The sequence below is a fragment of the Carassius gibelio genome, chromosome A2, assembly GCF_023724105.1.
Source record: "Carassius gibelio isolate Cgi1373 ecotype wild population from Czech Republic chromosome A2, carGib1.2-hapl.c, whole genome shotgun sequence".
Taxonomy (NCBI): domain Eukaryota; kingdom Metazoa; phylum Chordata; class Actinopteri; order Cypriniformes; family Cyprinidae; genus Carassius; species Carassius gibelio.
In genome coordinates, this window is record NC_068372.1 from 19,005,297 (window position 1) to 19,028,415 (window position 23,119).

General features: G+C 36.8%; 1 protein-coding gene across 3 annotated transcripts; it reads right to left on the reverse strand.

The window, feature by feature from the left end:
• Nucleotides 1-3,558: 3,558 nt before the first annotated feature.
• Nucleotides 3,559-21,767, reverse strand: LOC128029640 (junctophilin-1-like). Of its 3 annotated transcripts, none has more exons than XM_052617405.1 (6): nt 21,128-21,767; nt 17,754-18,516; nt 11,636-11,754; nt 6,665-7,326; nt 5,966-6,063; nt 3,559-4,276 (listed from the first exon to the last, which is right to left on the reverse strand). In XM_052617405.1, exons 1-5 carry the CDS (start codon nt 21,504-21,506, stop codon nt 5,983-5,985), a joined length of 2,004 nt encoding a protein of 667 aa, XP_052473365.1. In that variant the 5' UTR covers nt 21,507-21,767; the 3' UTR covers nt 3,559-4,276; nt 5,966-5,982. The 3 variants fall into 3 exon arrangements, with proteins under 3 accessions (XP_052473365.1, XP_052473363.1, XP_052473364.1); XM_052617403.1 differs by lacking the exon at nt 3,559-4,276 and adding an exon at nt 4,982-5,797; XM_052617404.1 differs by lacking the exon at nt 3,559-4,276 and adding an exon at nt 4,982-5,855.
• Between the last annotated feature and the right edge of the window lie 1,352 nt (nt 21,768-23,119).

Sequence of the window (23,119 nt, forward strand, 5' to 3'; positions counted from 1 at the left end):
TCTGGAGTTGTTGATGAAGGATAACATATTGTGCTTTTGTGTCCTTCAGCTTTTCTCTGTTATATTGCATTGTTTTGTATGTCATCTGTGACTGCAGAAAGAAGATTATTATGCTCCTCAGAACATCTTGAAATGTGGTAAACTGTATACTTTATATAAACACACATCAAATATAATCATTTATACACTGAACAAAATTATAAATGCAACACTTTTGTATTTGCCCCCATTTTTCATGAGCTGAACTCTAAGATCTAAGACTTTTTCTATGCACACAAAAGGCCTATTTCTCTCAAATATTGTTCAAAGATCTGTCTAAATCTGTGTTAGTGAGCACTTCTCCTTTGCCGAGATAATATCACAGGTGTGGCATATAAAGATAATGATTAGACAGCATGATTATTACACCGGTCAGAACCTGATTTTACCAAGTGAGACATGTTCCTGGGACAACATATTTGTTGACCCTGGAACAACATTGTGATTAACCAATCAGATTTGATGGACAAGTTTATAGATTTTGTGAAGTTTACGTTTACCATCACTGTTTGGTGCTTGTACGTCAGTGTCCTTCATGTATAATTTCCTCTGATGTTTGGGATTACTCGTGGTTAAGGTTAGGTTTAGGTGTAGGGATATGGTCAAGATTAATTTTTTGGAGTAAAATGTTGTTCCAGGGTCAACAAAATATGTTAACCTAGGAGCACATCTTACTCAGCAAAATCAGGACGCATAGGTGTGCCTTAGGCTGGCCACAATAAAAGGCCACTCTAAAATGTGCAGTTTTATCATGCAGCACAATGCCACAGATGTCACAAGTTTTGAGGGAGTGTGCAATTGGCATGCTGACTGCAGGAATATCCACCAGAGCTGTTGCTCGTGAATTGAATGTTAATTTCTCTACCATAAGCCGTCTCCATAGGCATTGAATTTGGCAGTATACAACCGGCCTCACAACCACAGACCATGTGTAACCACAACGGCCTAGGACCTCCACATCCAGCATCTAAACCTCCAAGATCGTCTGAAACCAGCCTCCCGGACATGCAGCTGGGATACCGATGTGGTTGCTTTCTTGTTTCAGAAACACTTCATGAGACTTTTCCATTTCATGTGACCACTTTAAATTAACTGAATATTGAATAACTGAAATTAAATACATTAAACTACATACTAGTATATATATGCTATGTACTATACTATATACTATACACAAAAAAAAATATTTAGCTGTTTTACTTTACAGAGAGAGTATAAGGTTTACCTGAATGTAAACATTGATGTTTCTGACCTTGAAAACAACTGACAATACAATTCAACATCACTATGGATGTGAAAAATGATTCGTCAGGGGTTAACGAGTCTCCCTAAAGCTAGCTCTAAAGTACCTGTATTAGGCAATCTGTAATTCTAGCAAATCCATCTCAAATTATTAATACGCATACTGTTTGTTTGTATAGTATTTTGATACCAGGTAGTATTTTTAAGAACATTTAGATTCCACCAAATGGAAAAGGCCCCTTCAGCTCACCCAGCTTTCAGTCAATTAGGAACTTGATTCTTCTTCCTGGATGACACATTATCAGCTGCTGAGTATTGTCATTCATTTAGAACCGCCTTCTGTTTGAAGTTTGGACAGACTGAAATAGTTAAAGGAGGTTAAAATAAGAGCCTTGGGACTTGGGACTCCTTTCTTGTAAATTTGCAATTCGTGAGACATTACCTTATAAGACACTTAATCATAGAACATGAGTAACTGCACAAAGTATGTTTATATGTTATGATTAATGATTGCAAATTATTCGTAAGTGCATTATAAAAACAAACATGCCAATTCAGTACTTAAAAAATTATACATACATACATAAATACAAATTCATTTATTTTAGCAAAAATATAGTAAAAACAGTAAAATTTCATTACACTTCAAAATAAACTGCAAAAAAAAACCCCTTAAAAACAGATTAAATATAATAATTATATGCAATATATTTTTATATTGTAATTCATTTCTGTGATGGCGAAGCTGAATTTTCAGAATGCTTATTTGGTGCTCAATAAAACTGTGCTATTATTATCAATGTTAAAAAATATTATAGATTTTTGTCAGGATTTTTCGAGGAATAAAGTTTAAAAACAGCATTTATTCAAAATGGAATAAATGCGGCCACTTCTGTTTTATTTATTTTCTTGCTGAATAAATGTATTTCTTTTAAAATTGTCTTTAACAGGACAATAGATAGATAGACGGACAGACATACAGGTATGCTGGAAAGTCAGGGTTCGCTACAGCTCTTGTCATGAGGGTTGGGTGTGAGGTGGCATATTCATAGAGGGAGTGTGGGTGTTGCAGGCCTGACAAGAGAGAGCAGGTGTCTCAGGACGGCCTGACCTCACAGCTTTGACCCAGCGGGCCTATCAATCTAGATCTAATGGCAGGGAGGGGGCAAGGAGGGGTATGAGTACAGGGGTAATTAGGGAGCCCCCCCCCCCATACAGTGCACACATTAATGGACTACATGTCATTTTGAATTAATAAGCGTTCACCATCTGTGTCCTCGGGCATCAAAACAAAGAACTTGATAAGATACTAAATTAATAACTTTGAGGCATTTATAAACATGATTTGAAGACCACTGTACTTGATAGTTAATTTATAAAACAAAAAATCAGATCCACTCTGTTCACAATGGCTCTTTACCGTGTGAAGTGATGGCCTGTGAAATATGAGCCAGTGTATGAGGTTTGACATGGTTGAGGTCTCCCATTCACATACCACCAATCCTGTGTAACCGATACTGTTTGACCTTGGCATTTCCCATAAAGATATTTCTCAAATTATACAGGATCTAAGTTAGTCTCAACAAATTGGGGTGAAAGTTATTTTTCGGAAATTTTACAAACAATGACATCAGTGCACACTGATGGCACATACAGTACTGCGTGATCCTCTTCCTGTTTGTGCATCAACAAAGGGCTACTGAGGTAAAATGTCACGTGAGATTAGATGCCAATGGCTGCGGCCTTTAAGAAACAGAACTTTTTGTGTTATGTCTATTAGTTGAGCCTCTATTTCAGGTTCTCTCTATTTTAACTGTAGTCCACTGGGGTCCATGTTCTCATACTAAAAGAGAACAACAAAGCAGCTGGTGGGTGACCTTCCACTCTCCCCGGTGAGCTCAGAGGAGGAGAGAGACGACATAGGCTGGCGCAACTCTGATGGTGCTCAAATACAAACCTCTCCCAGCCAACAGCAGCTGCTTTGCACTATTTTGGTCTTAGGATTCACTGCAGCAATCCTCCAGACGAGTAACAATTTTCACACTCAAGGGGGAAGTACTGCGCTAAAATAAAACATACCTGTAAGCCTAGACAGACGACATGGAAGTAATGGGAGCCCCCTGTCTGATCTCTTCTCTGTCTAATAATTTTCTGCATTAATCTGTGAAATCATTTTAAAACTCTTCTTTGTCTAATAATAGGTTATTACACATTTATTGCACTTGGTGTTGGTTAATGAAATAGGAAAAAAAAAAAACAATGTCAGGACATCAAGACTTTGCAAAGTCACCTCTTTAATTAGAATTTATATCAGTAAGTTCCAAAAAATAATATATATTTATATATATACGTTTCAATATCATTAAGGTGTGTGGGACAGTTCATATCAAAACTTTCATCAACATTTTTCCATATTCAACCTTTAAAATGGAAACAATACATTGAAAACAATTAAAAAATGAGAAGATCACAATGACATAATGAAGATAAAAGCCATTTTAAACGCCGTATTTAACCCTTCCATGCTTCCTTTTATTTTTTGCTTTAATACAAGATTTACTGTAACTTTTTAGCTTAAAACATCTTGGCAGCTTTGATAGGGAAACAGCATGAAAGGGTTAAATCAAATGCTGTTTTACATGAAAACATCTTAAATACTACATTAAAAACAAAATGACAAAAAATCTTTACTGTTAAACAAATGCCAGATTTCATGAGTAACTTTTAATTGATGTAATATGGTCAGGATGGAATATGAACAAAAATAGAAAATAAAACTGAAAAACAGCCATTTACATAGCCAATAAGAGTAAATCAAAGAAGTTTCCCCCACCACAAAATAAATATTTCTTTAAAAGATATTATTCCTTTAAAAATAAGTCTGTTCAATTTGAAGATTAATCTCTCTTTTTAAATGACAAGCCATCACCCATTCTGATGCTCTTTTCTTCCCTCCTCCTTCCCTCTCACATACTCTCGCAGTCTGACAAAACCTCTGGGAAAACAGTCACCCTGTTACAGCCGAAATTCATGCTTCACACAACACATCCATAGCAAGCAGGATGTTCGAATCAATCAGCAAAAGTTGCAGTGCTGTAATTTTAGTCAAGGCCATTTAGTGTCCAACTGTTGACTAAATATATTCTTACTTTGTATATAAAATAAATCTATTTATATGTATACACTTGTCATTTAAATACTGGTGCAAATGCACCATGTGCACAATAATTGCAACCACATCCTCATGCACCCCCAGGCCAAAATAATGGAGAATAAAAGCAGATTTCCACAAAATTCCTAATTAAGACAGCATTTCAAAAAATCACATTTTCTGAGGTAAACCATAACACTGTTACAAATTCTTTAAAGGCAACCATCTCTACATTCGCATTTATTACCAGTGGGTTGACCTGAATGTATTCAACACAATTTAGCAGGCATAATATTGAGGCAGATACCGCTCTGCACATGTCAGGATCAGGGGTAGTGCAAGAGGTTTGGGGGGTTAGAGGGCACAGTTTCAGACCAGATTAAAGGTGCAAATTGTCACAATTAATCATTTCTCAAAAAATAAAAGCCATGCATTATAGCCTACAGTAAGTACAATATCAAACATACTGTCTATTCTTCAAAAGAAAACACAATTTTACAATAATACAATATATATATATATATATATATATATATATATATATATATATATATATATATATATACTTAAAAATCAAACCACACACTTTACTCTATTATTGTTTTCTCCATAGGATGTGTTAAATCTTACAGTTAAAACTGTAGTGTACTTTAATTTTTATGTTTGGTTTTACAGGGGACTAGCGATATTTTCATCATCCTTAGCTACAGGTGCAGAAATAAAGAACACAAAACAAAGAAAAAACAAGAGGTCAAGACAAAGTCGTTAAACCAGTACCATGCACAGGCATGTCATGGATGAATCTCCTAAAACAGGAGCAAGAGATGTTAGACAAGGCTGTAGAGATGGGTAATGGAATAAGACTGGCAAATGTGCATGGTGTTTCGAACCAAGCAGAAAGCGGACACTGGTACACACTCCTGCTGCCCAAACACACTGGCAACCCACTGCACATCTCCCCTTTAAAACGTCAGTTGGTAAAATAGTAAGGCAGCTGTTCGCTTCCGTCAGCTAAAAGTGCATCTCCGAACATATCCAGTTAAGTCCCCCCATTCCACCCCTCCCCATAGCAGCGGGGTGGACATGCACTTGACTGGGTACGGCTTGGATCAGCAGATTCTTTTTCTTTCCCAACGACTGCTTGCTTCAGCTTTCAGAGCCCAAGCGAGTCACAAATCATCGCCGGAGGAACTGGGTTGGCTCAGGCCGAATGGTCCAGGTTTCGACTTTCCCCCATGATTTGCTCTAATTCCAGTCGACCAGTCCTTTGCCTGTGTCTGAGTCTGACCGGTGCCATTTTGTTTTAAAGGCCATTGAAGCAACTGCGGAGAATTAGGGGCTATGCCGCTAGTTTTCATGAGCTCACTGAAGGGTCGAAACAGTTAGAGGATAAGTCATTATGTTGAATAACATTCAGGCACAGCTGCAATTACATGGCAAAAGTAAGGCAGACTACATTAGTTGGAAACTGACATGGGGCAAAGATCAGGGCCTATAGCAACCTGCAAAATCCTCGGAGTGCAAGAGTCTTACCTGAGTTTAATGTTCCGTCAAGTGAGGAAATGGACAAAAATAATTGCCAGTCCAATATTTATCAGCATCACTAGTATGACCAATATTGAGTTGGGACCCTGAAGAACCAGCGAAAGAGACAAAGCTGGAGATTAGCAACTGAATGTCGTGACAATCAAAATGACACCTGCTCTCATAATGCAATGGAAAATATTAGGCACGCACCAATATTACAATTTGAATTTTAATACCGAAAAGCCGATTATTATTTTCAAGTTGTGGCCAATATTAAAATTCTATGTTGTTCTTAAAAAATAAAAAATAAATAATAATCAAGCAATATAGAATATTTAACTATGATCATTTCACAAATGTACTATTTCAATTACATTTGCCTTTGTGTCACAATCACTCAAATTAATAAATAGAAAACACTATTAAATGTATACTCAAGGATTCTCAAAATACAGTATTTTGTGATGCCTAAAATTGAGTGTAGCATTCAAATGATTGCTTTTCTTTTTTTTCATTTAGTTTTATTGTAAAGACATAATATAGAATTTTAATACTGAGAGGATACAGATAATGTATAAAACATCTGTGAAAAATAGCATTTGTAATATATTGTAAAAGCACAGTCATATATTATATTGATAGTGATAAACACTGCCAAATGTAGTCATTTGAATGATTTATGTCATGCATGTTGCAGCTACTTACTGACTCCTCCTCAACGATGTCAGTAGTAATTTCCATGCTGGCTTTCTTAGTTTCTGCTAGGCTCTTTGGCTTCAATGATTCCTGTTTCTTCAGTTTGGGTTCGGGTTTGTTCTCTTTGGCCATTACTGGTTTGGGGGTCGGTGCGCGGTACTGCTTTGCAGGTGGGGGCATCCTGGTGTGAGCAGCTGTCGTTCCATGGTGTTCTTCATCCTCTGGATCATCGGGTGGCATCATCACCTCCGCCTTCACGTAGTATCCGTGATACTGGGAGTGCAGCTCACCATTCCCAGGGCTGGAGGCATTGGCGACTGGCGCCGGCAGCTTGGAGGGTTTGGCTACAGGTACTACCTCCTGTTTTACTTCCTGTTTGTCTGATATCTTGGAAGTAGCCTTGGTGACACCTGCTGCCAGGCTGTCGGCAGCAGGGGGCTTGTTTTCTTTAATGGCTTTTGGGGCACTTCTGTTAAAGAAGGGCTTTTTCTTGCTGAGGGGAGGTGAGGGGGGTGGGGTTGGACCGGGGCTTTGGGAAGGGGTCTGGGTTGGGGTTGTGCCTTTGCGATAAAAGTGCGGACTTCCTGAAGGCGATTTCTCTTTCTTTTCTTCTGGTACTTCTTTAATCTCAATGGGCTCAATGGAAAACCTCTGCTTGATATAGTCAGGGCCTTAAAATTGTATATAAAAAAAGTCAGAATTAGCTTTATATTTTATTTTATAATATTTTAGATTAATATTATATATTCAAACCAAAATATGACTTCCTGTTATGAAAAAAGGATATTGATTTCATACTGGAGAGGACACCAGGACTAAAAGCATGTTTATTATGCATTTTGAGAGACACAACAAATGAATAGGAAAATAAATTATCTATCAATATTCTTATGAAATATTAGATATTATAAAAAAAAATCTGGCCAATTATTACTCCCATTACTACACTTCTTTTTCAACATGCTGTCCAAAAAGCACATTGATATGCAAATTAGGCACAGTGTATAGATAACATTGTGTTTAATGGAAAAAAAAAACAGTTTATGGAAATTTTACACACATATTGCATAAAGTAAAATGGTATATCAAATTTTTTTTATATATCTTTTATAACATAGTTGAGAATCATCCTTATACAATTTTGGTATAAAAATAATCCTGAAACCTAAAATTGATTGGTGATTTTTTTCTTTTAATGCCATTGTTTTTGCCTTTCATGTGTATTCATGTAATTTTATTGTTTTGAAAAAGTGAGCCCTGGTGTCCTCTACAGAGCACATAGCAAAACATATGAATAAAATATAACTTTTAAAAAATATTATTTTAATTTTTTTTCTTATGCTCTAAACAATGTAAAAACGTGAAATAATTCTAAATTCACAAAGCTTTTTTTCTGGTTTTCAGGAGGCTTCAGTTCATGTTTGTGACATGTTTAATGTGTTCACAGAAAGGAAATTCAAATGGCAGAAAGCAACATCCTGTTTGTTCTCTTTATTTTACAAAAGCACAATGTTTTGTTTTCATTGTGAGTGTACACAAATAAAAGCAGACCTTTACAGTGATTCATTGTTAATAAGACAATAAGTGTTTAAAGTTGATTCTGCTGGTATAAGGAAACAGTTGAAGTGATCGCACTAGTGCGCACACACACACAAAACTCATCAGTTCCAGCATTGCCAACTGGAGAGCACAGTGAGTACTTTATCAAAATAAAATACAGTAAACCAATTATCAACGGGTCTGGTGTTGCAACTTAAGTACAAAGCCTTTAATTTATATAATACATAATAGTTTAGCATTCAGATAAGTTACATCACAAATATGGAAATATTATGGAATATTTGGATTTGTGCCGAATGAGATAGGTAGGATACACAAGCACAAAGCTCCTTTCCCAAGCAATTGAGTGCACAAGTCTTTAAAGTATACTCCTTTGTCAGTCTGTGAGAGACTAATTCAGAGACAGTACATGACTACATCCGAACACTGAAAAATGCTGCCTTCGGAGGACACATTGCAAAGTAGGAAGGCATCAAGGCACGTCCGAATATAATGTTAGCTTCAGTTTCTGTCTCCTGAGATGCCTTCACCTGTCTGATTTTTGAAGGCAGCATAGATGTATCCTTCCCTGGCCTTGATATCCCACAATCCTATGCTTTCGATTCTGTGGCAGTTAAGCTAAAAAATAAAGATGGCTTCTGAAAGTTGTGGTTGGTGGTCCGTTTGTGTGTAAATATAAATTTTTGATCAACGTTTTCCACTTTTGATGTAATTTCTAGCGAGAAATAGCCACAGAAGTCTGCCTCAGAAGTCTGTACAAAATCAGTTTCGTGAGGTGCCTTCATGTACAAACATTGCTTTATAGGGCAGCAAGGCAACAAGTCAGCTGCCTAAATTTTTGGATGCAGCCAGGTCACTGTCTTTTATCTGCTTTGTTTTCAATTGTGCAACTTACGGCATTCACTGTTTTTCTTCTGGTGGCCGGTTATCAAACAGCGTTGCATTTCTCTGGGCACCCCCTTCTGGATTGGGGGTGAATTGCCTGTGTTTGGTGTAAGGCCTTATGCACCGAACCGAGATGTCCATACCGTGAGGACATACATATACAAATACATGTATCGTTAAACCCCTAATAAACACAAGATTTTATATTTTTATTTAATTTTATACAGTCTGATTCTTAAACAAAGTAAAAATCAAAAATGACAAAAAGACATTGATGAATCTAAATGTGGCTTATCTCAAGAGTGCTGCTTGTGAATATCAAGCTCAGAATAAACTGCCAGCACAACAGATGCAATTTCACGTTTTCATAATATCAGACGTTTAGTGTTTATGCAGGGACGAACAGTTTGCCACTTGCTTTATGATTTAAGTTTGAACTTCCAATCATTCTCCAGATTCTCCAGACCACAGGCCATGCCACAGTGGCCTCACAGCTGACACAGATGGGCTTTCTAGAACTTGTACTGGACCATGCCCAGGGCCAGACTGCAAATACAGTACAGACCAAAAGTTTGGACACACCTTCTCATTCAAAGAGTTTTCTTTATTTTCATGACTATGAAAATTGTAGAGTCACACTGAAGGCATCAAAACTATGAATTAACACATGTGGAATTGTATACATAAAGTGTGAAACAACTGAAAATATGTCATATTGTAGGTTCTTCAAAGTAGCCACCTTTTGCTTTGATTACTGCTTTGCACACTCTTGGCATTCTCTTGATGAGCTTCAAGAGGTAGTCACCTGAAATGGTCTTCCAACAGTCTTGAAGGAGTTCCCCGAGAGATGCTTAGCACTTGTTGGCCCTTTTGCCTTCTGTCTGCGGTCCAGCTCACCCCTAAACCATCTCGACTGGGTTCAGGTCCGGTGACTGTGGAGGCCAGGTCATCTGGCGCAGCACCCCATCACTCTCCTTCTTGGTCAAATAGCCCTTGATGCCTTCAGTGTGACCAATGACCAGTGTGTCCAAACTTTTGGTCTTTACTTTATATCACACTTTTTATCAGCCTTTATACAAAGCTAAAGCGAGGAACAGCTCATCTGCAGACAGTCTTGACAACAAGCACTTATTATAATATATTATAATTTGACTATTACATATAACACAAGCAGTGTAATTATAATTATTGTGAAATATGTAATTAAATGTATATATTGTGATTCTGGGGTACGATACATAATAAATTGTCTATACAGTGCTTTTCCTTTTTGTAGGCATTTAATAAACCTTTATAAATACATGGACTTTTTATTTGCTTTTGTTTATTGTTATATTGTTTTACGGGACAGTTTTTGTCATACAGTGAGGTCAAAATCTTTAGGATTCCATTATATGCTTTATCAATTTAATCTTCATAAAAAAATGAATAGTGTGAACTAAAAAGAGTCTGTCTCACTAATATAAACATTGGCTACTTTTAATACAATCCTCAAGATTTAAGAAACACGATTTTGTAAGGATATTTTGAATAAAATGGAATAAAACCTTACTAGTCCAGAGCGATATTTACATATACTTCAATTCTGAATAATGCCCCCACCCAACAGGAAACAGATTTATCCTTAAAACAAACATTTTGCAGGCATTTCAAAAGTTTAAGGCTCTGATTGTTATAACTCACAGACAGCTACAACAGTAGTTAGACTAATGTTTTCCATTAAACAACAGCTTTAATCTCACTGTGACTATGCTGTCAGAACTGGCTAGTGTGCAGTTAACTGACAAGTGAATCTTTGTTGTTGCTAATGTAATAGACAATTATTTCAATATTATTTATTTACATTAATTATATACTACACATTATTTATTTAAAATACTTCAGTAACAAGGATTTTGAACAAGATATAGTTATCCACAAGGTGTAAAATATATTTAGCTTTTATTAGCAAGACGTCAGAGGCTGGACATGCAGATCTGCGATTGAGTTGGGGATGGGCATTTTAGGATTCCACTTTGAGTGTTTAGGAATTAACTCGAAACCATTTGGTAATGTATGGACAAATACCAAAGGCTTTTTGGCTTTAACAAGGCTTTATATGAGCAGAAAGAGGTCGAAGAAATGTGGTCTCACTGAATTGAGGTTAATGTGCTATTATATATCATATATTGCTGTGTGACCTTCACCTTCTTGTGTCATGTTGGCAGTTCTAACATATTAGTTAGGATAGTGAAATTAAATGTTTAATAATAAAATATACAGTCTGCCACACAGATTAAAAAATTTGACCATGAGCATTTTTTTTTCAATATTTGGAGGAATTAAAATCGGTCGGAACTGGGCTCAAATAATCTGCAGATCATTATGCAAATGGTATTCCTCCCCTTTGCTTGACAGGGAGGCAAAAAAAAGAGACACTTGACCCAGAAACAAAGAAAAGGACACAAAGGGAGCAACTAGGGAGGGGCGAAAGGGCGTAGAAAACATGTGCGTATGCATGACAGAAAGCGAATGTGCACGTGGATGGTGGGATACCTGGTTGATAGAAGTTGGGGGACAGTTCTCTGGACACTGCTCTGGCGATATCAGAGTCCTGGCTGGCAGACAGGGCCGCCTGGTCAGCTGCCTCTGCTTTGGCCCTGGCGTGTGCGGTTCTATGTAAAGCAAAGAGACAAAGCTGGAGTCAGACAGCATAGATGATAAGATATGGGAGGAGGATACATCATTTGAACATTGCTTCTAGCACTATCAGCCAGCAAAACTGCAGTGGCACTGTGCCGCTCACAACAAGCACACAATGATGCTTTCATTAACAGAAACTAAGAAACAAGTTACTAGGCTGTGTACTGTTTTCATTTTCCTATTCACAAAAAAAGAAATAAAAATTAAATAAATACATACAGACATACATACATACAGAAACGCATATATAAATATAGAACATATAGAAAGAGAAATAAAGAAAGTTTGATGTACACTACCATTCAAAAGTCTGGAGTCCGAAAGAGATGTCTCTCTTTTCTTTGTTTGTTTTTTTGCCTCAAAGGATGCACTCAGTTAATCAAAAGTGTATGTAAAGACATAATATGATAATGTTACAAAATATTTAAATTTCAAATAAATGCTGTTAACTATTGAACTAATATATATATATTTATTTATATTTATTTATATTTATGACCCTGTACCACGAAACTAGTCTTATGTTGTTGGGGTATATTTTTAGCAATAGCCAAAAAAAAAAAAAAAAAAAACATTGTATGGGTCAAAATGATCGATTTTTCTTTTATGCCAAAAGCAATTGCAAAATTAAATAAAAAATATTTTGTACATTTCCTACCGTAGTTATCTCACAACTTTATGATTAGTAAAATGCATTGCTAAGAATTCATTGTGACACATTTAAAGACGTTTTTCTCAGTATTTGGATTTTTTTGCACCCTCAGATTCCAGATTTTCAAATAGTTGTATCCCTGACAAATATTGTCCGTCCTAACAAACCATACATCAACTGAAAGCTTATTTGTTCAGCTTTCAGATTATGTATAAATCTACATTTTTAAAAATTTACACTTCAGACTGGTTTTGTGGTCCAGGGTGGGTCACACACACACACACACACACACACACACAAATAAGGAACAAATCTTCATATTACAGTAAAGGCTGGTGAAAATTCTGCTTTGACATCACAAAAATTAGCTACATTTTAAAATGAAATACAACCCAGTTATTTTAATTTGAAATAATTTAAGTTTAATAACTTTTGATGATAAACTTTTACATTTAACTTAGTATTTTATATCAGCCCAACAAGGCCTTAAATAACCCATTGGATGAGCACTTTTTAAGATGTACACATGCATGAGTCAGTAAAGAGAGCGTTATGTATACATATTACAATATAACTTCATATATTTAACTACAGACATGCAGTGCCATGAGCACTGGAAGGCCATCCAAACCTAATTTTAGTTTGTTTTACGTTTAACATTTAATACAGTGTGAACATTTTTGTAGGTTAACTCCTCAGTAAAACTACACCGTTCTCCTTTTAGACAGTGGCCTACTTAATAAAATTCCTATCACATATACAGAGTAAAATAGGAATATCAGTGCTTTCACATACCTCATTATTTGTTAAACATTTAACCATTACTTTTTTTATCCTCTTTGCACAAGGCCATGTAGTCTTACTATGAATCAAGTCATAAGTGTTAGCTGGCTGTCATAAAAACATTCCAGACAAAGTATCTTTTGAAGAACTGTTATGCTAAGCTTGCTTTTAAGGGATCATAGACTTTAACTGTGGGGAGGAGCTTTGTATTCATCACATTCTAAGAAGAGCTATGCCAATAATTTGAAATTCCAAAGCTCTGGTTGAATGAATTAAACTAGCTTTCTCTTTTCCTTCTAAAAAACAAACCTCAAGTAATAAGATGAAGATCTGCATTGCATATACATAGTACAATATAATTGTGATGTATAGCACTAGTCCCCTGCTGAGAATTGCAATAACGGTGATAAATGAAACCTTAAATAGGAGGAAGATATACTGTAAGCTTGATTTAGAGAGTCATGTCATGATGTGATTGCACTAACACAGTGTCTGGTGTTTGGGATTAGTGGTTTATTATGGTTCAGTCCAAACCAACCTAGCACAGAGCAGCTCCTGACGAGATTCATAGCTCTCGGTAGCCAACACAGATCTAAATGAAACCGGTCACAAATGGGTCTCAAGAGCTAGCTTTAGCTTGAACAGCATGGCTTTTACAGTTATACTACAGTTCAAAAGTTTGGGGCCAGTATAAGTATATACATAACATTTTTCAGCAGGGGATGCATTAAATTGAATTTTAATTTTTTTTGCAAATAGATGCTGCTCTTCTATTCATCAAAGAACCCTGAAAAAAGTTTCACAGTCTCCACAAAAAGTGCAACCATTTTCAATGCTGATGTCAGCTTTGCCAGCTTTAATATCTTTTAAAATATATTAAAATAGAAAACAGTTATTTTAATTTTTTTCACAATATTACTGTATTTTTGATCATATAAACATAAGAGACTTCTTTTAAAAACATTAAAACAACTTTCAGACTCCAAACTATGCATTGTGAAATGAATTCTCTTAAAGGGATTGCAAACATGAGATAAAGATTATCAGTGAAAATTTACTTCAGTCTGTTCATAACATAAAACTACAGTATGACAGTATTAGACAGACTATTTTTATGGTGATTTTTGTATTGCATCGAGAGAGAGAGAAAAAAAAAGGCATAAGGGTTTGAAATAAGATGAAGGTGAGTGAAAAATGCTATTTTTGGGTGAACTGTGCCTGACTCTCAATGCAATAAACATTAAAAGATATCTATCACTTTATGCTGATTAGAATTTTAAACACTCAAGGCATATATAATATTAACAATATTAAGAGAGTAGCTACGTATTTGTCAGCCAAGTAATAAGCGGCACCTTCCCTACGTGTTAATGGACCTAATTTGATATTCTTTGGAGTCTGAGCCAAAGAACATCTCCTAGGTGACAGATGGAGCACTTGCAGAAATTCTGAGGGTTTTAATTTGGCAGTGTGTCCTCACATTCGCCCACTCTATCACACACAAGAGATCAGATGAAGATGTGAAGAGGATCACATCCTCCCCGCTTGAGCCTACAGCAACTCAACACGTGTCTTGATTCTGATCTGTCCAGTTAGCCTTTACATATGCACAGTTCTGTCTGTATCCTTATGCTGCTAGGTTATATGATGTTTTCAGACTACACTGATAATTAATATAAACATTCTAGGGCTGCAAATCACTCAAATATTAGAGCATGATTAATCTCATAATTTTTCTTTAGTTAAATTCGGTGCAAATTCCTTATTTATCAAAATGAAACAAAACACAGCAGTGAAATAGGAAATATTTTTTTTGTGTACAAAAAAAATTATATATATATATATATATATATATATATATATATTTAAAATTTGGGGATAAATAATTCAAATAAAAGTAAGTATGCCTACTGAAACTTGTTAGTGTCAAATAATTTTTGCAATCAACAAATCACTACAAGATGCAGTGTATAAAGCAGATTACCATAAAAGAAACAATCCTCTACATAAACTGTTGCTGATGACAGAAGATTAAAAAAGATGGATAATTTATTTATCGAATCCCATCCATTAAAGGTTTGACCAGATCTAGAGAGTCACAAGATGTATAAATCTCTCATACGGAATTTTTTACAAAATCTTTAACAAAAAATGATCTATGGTAAGAATTGTTTTCACCAAAATATCATAGTTTTTACAGTCTTCTCACCACTGTCATTAAAAAAAGTATTAAATAAAATGACAAAGATATTCTTGTGTAGAGATCCCATTTATAATTTACAATAATTGTAGCAATTCCAATATCTTGGAAGGAATTATTATTGCCGTGGTAAAAAAGAAAGTCTGTGCTGAAAGGATGAACATGCACACATACAAACGGCTCTAATCCTGACTGCTCTAACAGATGATAACAGGACGCAGAGTGGCTACTGTATCAGTGACGGCTGCAAGACTATATTCTTGTCAGCGACTGAGAAGCCAACTCCTGCCTTGCCTTATTTAGTCAGGCTCAGTGCTGACACACAGTGCACACATGTGTGAGAGAGCACAGGCCTGAGAACCCCTCCACCCCTCTTTTCAAGACTCCTTCATGTCTATCCAAAGCCTTCTCAGGCTCTCCACACATTCCCTGAACCCTCACAGCACTTATCACTTCTCTGCGTAACAATCTTCAAAGGCACTGAGATATATTTTATTTATCCAGCAGCTCTAGGACATATTACTATTTCATTAGCTTACATGAACTGTGAACGCCGCGTTATAGCAGCTTTAATTAAAATTCATACTCTTTTAGCTATCAGAAAGAAGCACATGGTAACACATGGTAACATGTGCCATTATTTAATCACTATTTATATTTCACTTGACTTTCTTTTGTAGAACACAAAAGCAAGAATAACAGAGTAAGGAGGTCACTCCTGAAATTACAAGGAATAATGACTGGAGCTTTCAAGATTTAAAAAGCTTCACAAAAGTGATTCAGAAAAAGTTTTACAATAGCTTTGTTTGATGAACAGACTGAAATGTAGGTAATTTTTGATCAGATCAATGATTAAGTGAGCTGAAATCAAGAACCAGATCAGTCCGAGTCATTAAACCGAATCAATCAGATCAGCTTTGTGAACAGAATTAACTGTTTGGTTGAAAAGAATAATTCATTCACAAATCTGATATCGCTACTGAACTCAGAAGAAACGGAAGTGAACGTAAAGATTTTTTGCCAATTTCAAGCTTGACAGCCTCATTCCTCATTCACTCATATTGAAAAACATATTAATAAGGATATTCTATATTAATATACACATTCAGATTTTCGTGGCCCACTGAAGTCATACAAGTTTGGAACAACATAATGATGAAATGATTACATAAGTTTAATTTTGGGGTGTACTGTCCCTTTAAGCATTAGTTTGTCATCCTTACTACTCTTTGATGCATGATGCAAGAGGAAGACAGTTCTGAGGAGCAAAAATGAATAACTACATATGTGTCTCAAATTGAAGAGAAATTAATATTAAACAAGTAAGAAATCCTCTCCTACATCCGAATCTGCTTCAACACCAGTACTTTACACCAGCACTAGCACTAGCCTATAAGCTAACATGTCCCTACATGAATCATTCTGAGGTACCTCTCAGCTCACACAACATTACCGAGTCCCTGTTTAGCACACTCTGATCTTCACAACCTGCTTCAACTTGCAAAAATCGATTTGTGCCTTCAGCCAGTGCTGTTGATGAATTACAAGAGTAAAGAAATTAAGTTTTTGTGGTTTTCTGGAGTGGGGAAACGTGTTGTTGTGTTTAGAAAACAATATCGGACATTTCCTCCACAATTCCACGTGTGACTTAATCGATAAATATGTGTTATAGATAATGAATATAAAAAGAAGAACTGATGGTAATTCAATCCCAGAGGAATGAAGCAGCTTTGCCTTTGCAAACGCATTTGCCATTTGATTTACACATACCACCAAAATTACATAAGTATCTCCTTTGAGCTATACACATCTATTCTCAACCTCTTTTAGGAACATTTATGCCTTTTAATTGTTGTAATGAGCAGTAATGCATAAAAGTATCACACAATTTCTCCTCTAAAATTGTTTAAATGATTATAAACATGACAACTGGCACCTCAACTCCTCTGTGACTTCATTCAGGACATCCTGTTGGCCCTGCATTGATTATGTGATCAGTATGAGAGCTATGGCCAGGGGGCATGTGATGGCACTTATGCAAACAGACTGTTCAATGGGGAACTTCTGCACAACAGTTGAAAAATGCCTGGTCTCCTCCCTACCACGTTTCACTCAATTATATGAGAGTGAATGAGCAGCCTTCAACTCCTGCATGCAAGGTGCTATGTTGGTTGGAGTAATGCAATTATTGTGAGCAATACTGTTGGTTAGATGAAGAAAACGTATGTTTTATGTGCAAGAAAAGAAAGAAAAAAAGAGTTTAGAAAGAAAGTGGAATAAATCTTTAAGATACAATTGCTTGTGTGGTGTAGGATTGATCTGGAGGAAGTATTAACCTTGAGGTGGCAATTTCTACTTTTGTGCGGGCAATGGCAGACGCTCTTATGGCTCCTTCAACAGCACGGTCCACTTTCTGCTTCGTCTTGGTGTTCTTGAGGGGAATAAGCTGCTTCTTGATGCCACGCACCAAAACGTTATTTTTATACTTCCCCTCTTCTTTCGTCCCATCAGGGAATATCGTGCACCCGTAGCCGTGGCGTTTGTTGTTTATCCACTCGCCTTCGTATTTCATCCCATTTGAGCGCTCGCTGACACCGAAACCATTCCGCTTGTCATTCTTCCACTCGCCCATGTACGACTCAGTGGTGGTGGCATCGACATTGTCCTCAGCTGGCATGTACTCATCGCCCCCTTCTCCATCTCCAAAACTAATGGTGGAGTTTGCATCGCTAGAGCTGATGCGGCTCATGGTGGCGTCACTTCGTGCTGAACTGCGCTTGCTGGATATGGAAGAACGGGAGTCTGACTTCCTCAGCTGCTTGAGGCTCCCGAACAGCGAACCCCGTCTGAAAAGGCCCTTTTTTTTGCCGGAGCCCACTTCACTGTCGCTGTGGAAGTTCAGGACGAAGCCGCCCCGGGTGCCAGCGGGGCTGTCGGACATGTGGTCGTGAAGTACCGAGCCATTACTCTGCTCGCTGCGGAGGGAGGCCAGCGAGGTACGCAGTGGGGAGCGGATGACAGTGGCCATGCCGTAAGGCACGCTCTGACGTACGCCATAGCCGTGTCGCATGCCGCCCATCCACTGGCCCTGGTACGTACCTGGCAAAGGGATTAGAGAGACTTTAGTCTAGATATTGCATAACACATAATACAGGGATTATAAATAAAATAATACACCAGAGGAACTCACACGTCAGGGTGCTTTGATGTTTTTTAAGCATTGTTTAGAATTATAAAAAAAAATCCAAGCTAATTAGATTAAATGATGAATTAACTTCAATAATTAATACAAAATCATTATTTAAATAAAATGTATTAATTAATATTAATATTTTATTTCTTACATTTATTTTTTGCATTCCATGAATACTTAAAACAGTATCAGTAATTAAACTTCTCAAATTATATCCTAATATATTTTATTATATTAAAAGGCTGAATTTAAAGATAAAGAGTTTGCTGGATGGAAGCATCCACTTAGTAACAAATCACTCTTAAAAAACAATTTACCATCAGGAACCAAGATTCTTATCGTTCAAAACACAATTCTGTTCGCAAGTTTGGAGTTGGTGAGATATTGTTTTTGAAGGAAGTCACTTATGCTCAACACAGCTGAATTTATTTGATCAAAAATACAATAAAACAGTTATATTGTGAAATATTATTAAAAAGTAAGTGTTTTCTGTTAATAATATATATGAAAATTTAATTTGTTCATGTACCGGTAATGGCAAGGCCATTACTCCAGAATTCGGTGTCACATGATCCTTGAGAAATCGTCTTTTTATGCTGATTTGGTGCACAAGAAACATTTCTTATTATTATTATCACCAGTGTTTAATATTTTTATGCAAACCGTGATTCTTTGATGAACAGAAAGTTTAAAAGAACAGTATTTATTTGAAATAGAAACCTTTTTGTAACATTGTAAATGTCTTTACTGTCACTGTTATTCATTTCTGTCAAAATAAATGAATGAATAACTGACCCCAAAAAATTTAACTGATTTGTATGTCCTCACTATTCGATACAGATATAATATAGATATATAGCGCTGGTGCTATAGTCATAATCTAGGGGAAAAGTTTTTTAATCGGAACTTCATCAAATATACAAAGTGTTAAAATGCATAAATACAATAACACCAGATTATAATTGAATAAATTATTTTCAGGCTAGTAATATACAGGTGTTATCCTATCCGCACTATGACGCTGAAGTGATGAAGTGAACAGCTCTCCCTTCTATATCAGACCTAACAGCTTCAACAGCAGAGCCAGCACTATTTTAAAACATGGAAGTAATCTGAGCCGTTGTGAAGTTTGTGACTCCAGCCAACCATAACTCTTATTTATTCACCTATTTATCCACTCATTCCTTGTGATTCTGCATATGCTCTGCATTGTCTCTATAGCAGTAATTCTGAGAAGCTAACATTCCAATAATAGGTAAAGAGGCGAAAGAAGTGACTTATGATATACAGAGTTCAGAAGAGCCTATTTTCAGGATTCTTTGCAGAAGAAGAAAGTAAGTTATGAGTAAGCAGTAATGTATGACCCTACCTCATAAATTCGACAGTAGGCCCAACTTTCTGACGCCAGCACGTTTCAAGATAACTTCATTGCCCTTGCCAAATATAATTTTACCCCGGATTTAAATTTCTTCTTAGAAGACTTCATAATATATTACTACGCAATCTAAAAACTATTTGAATAGTGATGCTGTTTAATCACTTTGTAATTTAGTGACATTTAATTAAAAAATCTTAATATAAGCTAATCAGTTTTGACTATATTTCAGTATTTTAATAATGAGTGAAACATGGTCACTGTATATTAAAGTGATAGCTCACCCAAAAATTTTAATCCATTCCTCCCTCATCCTTTCGTTGTTCCAAACATGTATGTGTTTTTTTTTTTCCTTCTGTTGAACACAAAATAAGACATTTGAATAAATGTTGATGGTAGCCATTGACTTCCATAGCATGAAAAAATACTATGGAAGCCAATACCATCAACTGTCTGGTAACCCATATTACACAAATTTTCCCAAATTCTTCAAAATATCTTCTGTGTACAGCAGAAGAATGAAATTCATACAGGTTTGGTTCGGCATTAGTGTGAGAAAATAATGAAATTCATTTTTGGGTGAACTACTCCCAGAGTGTATACTGTACACTATATGAACAAGTGAATTAAATTAACAGGTGGCCAATACCTCCATTTTACGATTTAACTTCCAACAAATGACAGCACAGAATATTCATGTAGCACAAATATTTTGCAAAATAAATAAGCAGAGACAAGAACTCTTCTGCTGGTTTACTAGTCTGCTCAAAGAGCTTTGATTTGACTTGTTGCAGATGTAACTATTATTAGCCATGACCTCTGTGAGCAACTTCTGCTGACCATTCCACATATATGCCATACATCAACTCAATTGCATGGACAAGCTGTTCATAAATCTATAGCCCATTATTCAGGGGCAAAACATAGGCATTATAAATAAACCAAGCACTACAAGACGCAATCTTGTTTGATCTTTCACAAAAATGGAAGAAAAAAATAATCCTTCTATTATTCATAAGAGGCATTTGTTTTATAGTGATGTATTATAAAACAGAGAAATGATTTCACTCGACAGCGGTATCAAACACACGCAAGACTTTAAAGAACATTAAATAGGTCAAGTGATGTTTAGCTGCACTCACCCCCATCTCCGTATGTCTCGACCCCATATCCATCTTGCAGTCCATTACTCCATGTGCCTTCATACCTGGCAGGTGTATTGAGACTCTGGCGAACCCCATACCGACCCTTAAATCCGTGACTCCACTCCCCGCGGTACAGCCACCTCCCCTTGGACTCCACGCCGAGCCCGTGCCGTTTCCCCTGCGCCCAGTAACCATTGTATGTATTCCCACTGGGCCAGGTGTACACCCCGACTACCTCAAACCCGTTGGACCAGGACCCGGAGTATTCGCCCTGGCCTTTGGGGCCGGTACAGATGCCGTGTCCGTGGGCTTTTCCGTCCTCCCATCCACCGCAGAAAGTGCCGCCATCGTCGAAGTCAAACCGTCCGCCCGTCATTCAGATGAAGGGTACAAATGAAAGTGTTTGCGTCTCGATGGTTGGTAGTATGTCGGATGCTGAACAACTACAACAATAAAACGGGGGAGGTAAATTTCAGACTGCGGACGCAGTGGTGTGATGCGGTGGTGTCTGGTGGAGATGGGTGAGCGCGCGCATTGTTGGGAGTGTCGGCGGTGACTGAGAAGAGGATCGCGCGCAGCCGCCGGAGCCGCAGCCGCTGTCACTGTCGCCGTTCTTGGCTTCTGTTTTATGAGAGAGGAGACAGGAGCCCAAAGCCGGGCGAGAGACACCCAGCTGATGACGTCAGTACTACAAGCCCGCCCTCTCGTTGGACCACATTCATATCGTCTCTCATTAGGTTGGGCGAAAGATGGAAGTTTAAGTTTTTGATCATCAGAAACAGGGGCGCTGCACAACATCCCGAGCCCTATGCATAATGCCCCCCACTCCCCCCCACGAAAATATATATTCCAGACTTTTCAAGGGCCCTCTCTTCCTTTGGGGCCCTGGTAATTAGTACTGGTTTTATCCCCAGTCCGACACCCCTGATCAGATATAGAGAGATTTTGTTTCGCATAACCAAATTTTCTAAATATCCTATTTAAAAATAATAATAATAATAATTAATTCCCTTTGAAGTGTATTCTTTGTAGCCTAATCTGTGTGTTTTTTTTTGTTTTTGTTTTTTTACTAATTTTCTATATGATATTTCTGCACTTAGCCTATACGGTTTAGCAATAATTGTAATTGTTTACATGCCAACTCTGGTGACTCTAGATGATAGATATCAGTTAAACGTATCCTAGTAGCTTATGGAAAGCTCTACAGTAATATCACATTGTTGACAGCTATGTTGAGCAAATTTCATAATACATTTTGTTGTGACAAAATGGGCTGCAAGACAACCTTGAGATTTATGGATGTGGCATAGACTTTTATTGTTTCTAAATTCACCCTCCAACAGTCAGACCAATTTAGTCCGCAATTAGGTCTATAATTATGCAGCTTACCTTGGCCATAACTTGTGCCACATCATTGTAACTAGTCAAGAAAACAGTGGTAATGTTGTCACAACAAAATAGCCAACCACTGTCACGATCAGATGTGGCCACGTTTGTCCCAGGTAGATTTATAACAGCTTAGGTGGTAATGATTGGCCACTATGCTCTTATAACTAAAAATAGAGCTTGAAAATGTATCATTTATCTTTGGCATCAAATTCATTTAGGCTACAGGACTGCCAAGACATTTAAGCAGTTTGTTGCCTTGCAGAAAGCAGTTTCTGTGTAGACTCAGATGATGTCAGACATTTGCTGAAAGATGAATGAACTTGTGACATGCAAAAGGTGACAAAGAACGTCATCAGTCCTTAGAATAGAAACACTGATCCATGTAGACAGTATTATACAACAATGCTAAAACAATGAATGCAGAAGTAAATAGTCTACTATGTGGTAAGTTACTTAGCTGAATGCAGAAGTAGTCTGCTGCTGTTGTAAGTTACTTCGCTGAATGCAGAAGTACATAGTCTACTGTTGTGGTAAGTTACTTAGCTAAAGATAAGCTTTAGTTAAAAGACTTGCGGGTGACACTTGTCAATTGTCATTATT